At 37.1% G+C, this 7,117-nt stretch overlaps 1 protein-coding gene across 1 annotated transcript; it reads right to left on the bottom strand.

Moving 5' to 3' along the window:
* Positions 1-1,209: 1,209 nt before the first annotated feature.
* Positions 1,210-2,239, bottom strand: LOC116214634. The gene has a single exon (XM_031550028.1). It carries the CDS (start codon positions 1,956-1,958, stop codon positions 1,494-1,496), a length of 465 nt encoding a protein of 154 aa, XP_031405888.1. The 5' UTR covers positions 1,959-2,239; the 3' UTR covers positions 1,210-1,493.
* Between the last annotated feature and the right edge of the window lie 4,878 nt (positions 2,240-7,117).

Genomic DNA, 7,117 nt, shown 5'->3' on the forward strand with positions numbered 1-7,117 from the left:
ATCCTAATTAGGAAAGTTCCACATATCCAATGGGAGAGAGACAAACAAAAAATAAATGGGCATAAAGAGGAACTTAATCAATGGGCGGAAAAGTAGTAGGAAACTATGTAGTAGACATTTTTTTTTTGGAATTTTTACCCTAAATGACCTATGATTTACTTTTTGCATCAAATTTATCACGGCGTAATTTTTTCCGTCGACATCTAACGACCGTGTTGACGTGGCACGTGGAGCGATAGTGGGCCACACTTGCCACGTGGACGTCACATCAGCACGACCGTTAGATGTCGACGAAAAAGATAATGTCGGGATAGATTTGATACAAAAAATAAATTATGGGATATATTTGAAAAAAAAACATATGATAAATTTAACAAAACAGATAAATCATGGGCCATTTGGAATAAATTTTCCTTTTTTTATGAATAACTATGAAGTAGACATAGCATATGCTTTTGAGGTGCTATATGTTTGGCTTTCTTAAATTCTCCATTAAGCCGTCTTTGGCTAAAAGGATCAGTTGAAGTCTCATATCATATTGATGGATTCACTCAGATAAACTGGTCAGTTAAAGTATAGCTTAAGATAATGAGATATTCTTTAGTACCATGATTAATGTTCTTGAGATAGAAATTAATCCAGTAACTGAAGCGTGAATTGGCCGAAGCAATTCCACGTTTGTTTTCCTTAAATAAATTGTGTTCGAATTTTTTTAATGGAAAAAATTCATGATTTAGAAAGCTTTACCTCTAATGGACCGATTAAACTCGAATTAGATTAGTCATGGATACCTGGTACACACCCAAAAAAATTAATCCAACAACTGATTTTCAACTTACACAAAGAGAAGATGTTACCGGAGACACTTGAAAAGAGAAATAGAGAAAGATCAAGCCCTATGCGACTAAACATTTTTCTTTTTACAAGGAATGTTCGATTGGTACAACGAAACATTTTTTTTTTTTTACAAGGAATGTTCCATTGGTAATCAATAGGTTTTGGTTCAATTTTGGACGGTGGATGCTCCTTTGATTTCCCTTCCCTTACACCTCCTCATCAGTCCCATGGGCCTCCCTCCTACTATAAAAATAAATTTTATGGCCATAATAAAATAAAACTAAGAGCTAGACATATCTTGTTATTCATTTACATAATATCTTGGAACTTCGTGAGTGCAAGAATATAAAGAATAAAGTACCAAAAGAAAGAGACAGAACAATAACAATAAGCAATTATTCCCAATTACAAGGAAAAAAAAAAGAATCTACGAATTTTTTATTGAAAAAGAAAAAAAATCTCTGAACTTTGGTACACAGTGTGGAATCATCTGCGCCTATACAAACATATCTAATCTATCTCTCTTTTAATTAAACTAATGCTTTACTGAATTCCCATCACATGTAAAGAAATTCCCAAAAGAAAAAAAATTAAAAAAGTACATTAAAAAAAAAGAACGTTAACCGGAAAATTCAGTAGTTATTATTTAATAGAAACTAATTATCCACAGCAGCCGCCGGGGGAGGTGGCCGAGACTGCGGACGGGACGTTGACTTCGGAGTTGACCTCCTTTCCTTCCGGAACTTGAACAGGAAGAACATACCCGAACCGACCAGCAGCCCGACGCCGGTGACTCCGCAGACCAAGCTCGTCACCAGCAGGATCTCCCTCACCCTCGCTCTGCGACCGCCGTCGGCCGGGCTCATCCACGAGGAATCGGTCGAGCTGGAGGCGTTAGGGAGGCCCCAGCCCGGGGATGGCGGAGAAGAAGAAGAAGCTCCGAAGAACGACATCATCGCGGGAGGCGGAGCTTCCCCTGAGGCCGGCTGGGAGCCCTGCTGGTACCCGAGGCCATGATCGGAGGGGCGGATGTCCCTGGCGGTGGATTGGGCCGCGGCTGAGGCGAAAACGAGGCAGAAAGCTATCGATGCAGTGGTGAAGTCGAATTCCCAGAATGCCATTACGCGATGATCCACTGCTTCTCTCTCTTTCTCTCTCTCTCTCAATTCCTTATCCCTTCACTGAACTGTGAAGGATCGCAGCTTCGTCCCCCAAATTAACAATTAGAGAGAGAGAGAGAGAGAGAGAGAGAGAGAGATAGAGAGAGAGGAGTGATGTGTGTGAGATTGGTTTTGTCGTAAGATGGAAGGATCGAGTGAGGTTCTGTCGGAGGAAAGAAACAACCGCCGAAGGTTTCTTCGTCGGGCGCGATGTAGATCTTAATTTTTGATTCGCTCCCTACAGTCTCTATGCGGTCCCAATATGCTCCCTCTTTGGTAGATCAAGACTTCATTTGGGAGTATGGTTGGAAGTTGAATAATTGCTTTTTTACAATTTTTTTTTTACAGAAATAGTGTTTAGTAAATATTTTTAAAATTATGATTTTAGCTAATTTTAACAGTTACAAATGTGATTTTCTCTCATAGAATAATAAGTACTTGCAAAAATTGCTTATGCTTAGGTCGTTCGAGAGCACTGTGAAGGTTGTATAAATGCTCATTTTACTACAAGCAGAAGTTGTGTTTAGTGAATTACTTCAAAACCATATTTGTATTTCAAGTATAAAATTCAATTTGACCGGTTTGAAATTATTACCTCCAAAAAAATTTGACTTATTATGAAATTAGCCCTTATTTTTCAGTAATTATATTTCAGCACTTTTATATCAGTCGCAGCATCCCAAATCAAGCCTTACTCTCTATTCTAAACACAAATTTTAATTTCAACAGTTTCAAATTAGTGTCTCACAAATACCTTAATTCATTTTGAAATCAGCATTGACTTTTCGATAATTCTGTTTCGGCACTTTTTCATCAGCAACAACAAATATGCCTAACCTATCTTGGATTACGGCTTCTCTAGTTTGCGGAGCTGCGGACCGATGATCAATTCGTGGTGGGCATATGGGCATTCAAGTAATGGTCACTTGTCATGCAGAAGGAGTATCATAAAAGTTTACTGTGTTTTGCCGGCTCCTTGGTACAATATGGCGAGAAAATAGTGAAATTGAGAGGTGTCGAAGTGAAGTGAAGTGAAGGGAAATCGATGGTTGATGCGGAAGGGGAAAAGGGATATCGATGAATATAGGAGGTGTTCTTGTCCAATTGCCTTAAACTAATTAGGACTATCAGCTTGCCTTGGTCAAGAAATATTTTCATCCCCTTTCGAATCCATATACTGCAATATACTCCGCACCCTGATAATGTACTCTGGCAATTTCTTTACACCTCATGGTCTAAGGAGCGCTACTGCTAATTGAACAAGTTTTAATATATGCAAAATATTATGTGTATATCATACTTTAAGTCGAATCTTTTCCGTGACTAATTACTTAAAGTGTTAATGACATAAAAAAAAATATGACATTTGCTGGAATTCCTAATTATAGCGCGACCTTTTAGAAATTGCACACAAAAACACGACCTTTTGTTTAGTTTCTTTTTTATCACGATGTCAATTTTTTTTGTCAATTTTAAGAGTAACGGCTGACGTTGACTTAACGATACCACGCGGCGCAATCTCATTGGACGAATAGACCTTACAAGATTTATTTAATAAAAATAATTTTACAAATAAAAAAAACAGATTTGACTGAATCAAAAAAATGGGATGGGTCACGATGTTGGCTACTCCGGCGGCCACCATCCACCTGATTATGGGGGTGATGGCCACTATCAGGGGCTCCATTATTAGAATCAAAGGATCCCCAAAGTCAAATTTGAGACTCCTTCAATATCAGGTTCGCCCGCCTCAGCAGAGGTGGCCGGCAACCCCAATCAAGGGGGTGATGGCCGCCAACATGGCAGCCACCACCGGCTCCCTCCTCCTTTTCCTCTTATTGGATCTTTGCAATCTTTTTTTTTTAATTCTAATAATAATTTTTTATTAAATAAAATCCAGTGGGATTCACTCGTCAAATCAAAATCATGCCACATGACATCATTAAATCCACATTAGCCGTTACCGTTAAAATTGATGAGGAAATTGACATCGTGCTAAAAACGTAGCTAAAACAAAAAGTCGTGCATTTGTGTCATTTCCAAAATGTCATGCTAGAATTAGAAATTCGAGTAAAGGTCATTATTTTTTTTATTCCATTAACCCTTGGTTAAAACCCTAAAATTGTAAGATAATTCTAAAAATTGAATCACAAGAGTCATTTCCAACTATTCGGCAAGAAAAGCTTTTCTGTCCCACGGCAAGCGTAGTTGTTATTACAATCCATTCACAACCACTCGTGTAAGCTATATATTGCATGGAGATTCTACCACGATTGGCTACAAAAAAAATCACTGTGATTTTTTTTCTAACCGTTGGATTGGATCAAATAAGATCTAAGCCGTACACGTATCCAAATTCTTTTTATTTAAAGATTCACCCCTCAGTCTTTGGCTTTTGATATTTTCGATCACGCATTTTTGACGACTCCCAATCACGCCAGTAAACGAGTCGAATGCAGTTCGATATTAAATGAACCAAAATCTATTGATTTAATCAAATAAATAATAATTTCATATATTAAAAGAGAAAAAAAAAACAAATAGCAAAACACACAATTGTCGACAATATCGTTGATTCCCCCCCCCCCCCCCCCCCCCCCAGTTCACTTTGAAAGAAGAACACCAACAAAATTATGATAATCCCCAAAAATTCAATATACAATTCAAGCCGCAGCTACCTTCTACTTGTAAAATTTAACAGTATAGTGATTAGAGAAAAGAAAAGCATATAAAATCACCTCACGAACAAAGGCCTTTTATTAAGAAAAATTTACAGGCCTACTTCAGACTCGAGCCCATCTGCAACCCAAAAACTTAAGCCAATGGATTGTTAGACCATTGTTTCTTATAAATTTATGGATTTCCTTTTAACTTTTCCATGTTGGATTACTTCCAATACTCGCCCTCACTATTTTCCATATATGAGAGAAACCGCCCCAATAATTCTCTCCTTTCTCGACTATGTGGAGGACTTCTAGCCGGGCTTCCACTTCCGGACTCGGATACCAATTATTAGGACTTTCACTAGCCACGAGTTTTACACTCAAGCCTTAGTGTGATGTGGGTTTCCACGCATAGTGTGTGCACTTCCCCAGGATCGTTACCTTGGGCTCCGATACCACTTGTTGAGAAAAATCCACAGGCTTACTTCGAACTCGGGCCCATCTGCAACCCAAAAGCTTAAGCCAATGGATTGTTAGGCCATTGTCTCTTATAAACCTATGGATTTCCTTTCAACTTTCCATGTGGGATTACTTCCAACACTCGTCCTCACCATTCTCCATATACGAGAGAAATCACCCCAACACCTTTCGACCAAAAGAAAAAAGGGCAAATTACAAAAAAAAAAAAACCTAAATTTTGTAAAAAGTCTCAGTTTTGTCCTAAATTTTGTTTTGTAACAAAAAAACCATAAGTTTTCTAAAATGTCTCAAAAATGACCGCCGTTATAACTTCCGTCAATTTTTGTTGCTAATGGTGGGTCCCTTTAACAGTCCACGTAGGCAAAAATTGACGGAAGTTATAACGGATGTCATTTTTGAGACATTTTAGAAAACTTATGGTTTTTTCTGTTACAAAACAAAATTTAGGACACAATTGAGATATTTTACAAAATTTAGATTTTTTTTTGTAATTTACCCAAAAAAAAAAAGATCAAGGCCTTGGAGTGGAACTCCAAACGAAGGCTCCCTTGAGATTCGGTGCTTGATAATATGATATAATATAATACCCAAGCAGAAAAAGTAGCGTTGCCTATCTTACTTAAGATTTACAAGCTTAGCATTCATGTCATGTGGGCGATCGGAGACAACAGCGGATTGAATTGTAGATTGAATTTTTGGGGATGGCACCGGTCCTTTTGATGGTGTTCTTGCTTCAATGTGGATAGAAATGGGGGAATAAATGAGATTATCGACAATTATGTGCTTTATTATTATTTTTCTTTTATTTTTTAATAAATGAAATTGTTATTTATTTGATTGAACCAGTAGATTTTGATTCGGTTTAATATCGAATCAGATTCAACTTGTTCACGGAGGGTGACTGAATGTCGTAGATAATATGCATGGTTAAAAACATCAAAAGTAAAAAATTAGGGGGTGAATCTTTAAGCAAAAAGAATTTGGGCAAATGTACGGCCTAGATCTTACCTAATCCAATCCAACGGATGAAAAAAATAATCAAGGTGGTTGTTTTTTGTATCAACCGTAGTAACATCACCCATTGAGTAAGTAAAAACTATAAAAGAATCTCTTGACGCTCGAAACATAAAGGATATATATATATATATATATGTATTAAATGAATGCCGTATAAAGGTATTTGCTCTCGCTTGATCACCCATAGATTTCAAATTCGATTTTTGCGATGGAATGTACTCTTTTAGATAGCTTATTATTATTTTTATGTTAGGCATATCAACTTCCCTTGTTATTAAAAAGAAGATCTATGTTCAATTGTTTTCCTACTGGGTAGGGTTTAATAATGCATGAATTTGGACAGATTGAACAATTCCTGTTGCTTTGCCTTGTGGCATACGCCAAGTCCAAAAGGTCTCTTGACTTGGGGTGATTCGTACAAAAATGACTATTTCATTATTTTTGGCCATCAATAATCAATAATTATAATTAATGCGGTGGTCTAGCATGACCCAGTATAGGGTGATTCCAGGATCACGGCCGTCCACCACTCGTAGGCACCGCTTGGATCTTGCAGATGGATAGCCGAGCTGGCCGCATTTCCGCTGAAACATGGTCATGCTAGAATTTCTCGTAATTAATAAGGCAGAATTATAAAAATGATTCTATAAATTTGCCTTTTTTTTATCCTATAAGTTTCATTTTGATTTTTTCAATCTTTAAACTTTTGTTTCGCTAGATACTTACGGTCCAAATTGTAATTGACCGTTTACCGATACTAATGTAGACATAAACGGCGTTAGATTTTTTTTCTCTGGTATTTAAAATATCTACGTGAAAATTAAAAGAATAACAACAATTATCCTAAAAGTTTTTCTTTTTTGGAACTTGAGTCCTATAGGTTCAACTTTGTAAAAAATAGTCCTAAATCATTTTAAAAAATGACAGTTTTGATCCATTCCGTATCGACAGTTAATGGGC

This window comes from Punica granatum, chromosome 7, assembly GCF_007655135.1.
Source record: "Punica granatum isolate Tunisia-2019 chromosome 7, ASM765513v2, whole genome shotgun sequence".
NCBI classification, from domain to species: Eukaryota; Viridiplantae; Streptophyta; class Magnoliopsida; order Myrtales; family Lythraceae; genus Punica; species Punica granatum.

Bases quoted from the DNA above. Each gene is read 5' to 3' on its own strand.
- LOC116214634 (XM_031550028.1), bottom strand. From the start codon at position 1,958: ATGGCATTCTGGGAATTCGACTTCACCACTGCATCGATAGCTTTCTGC.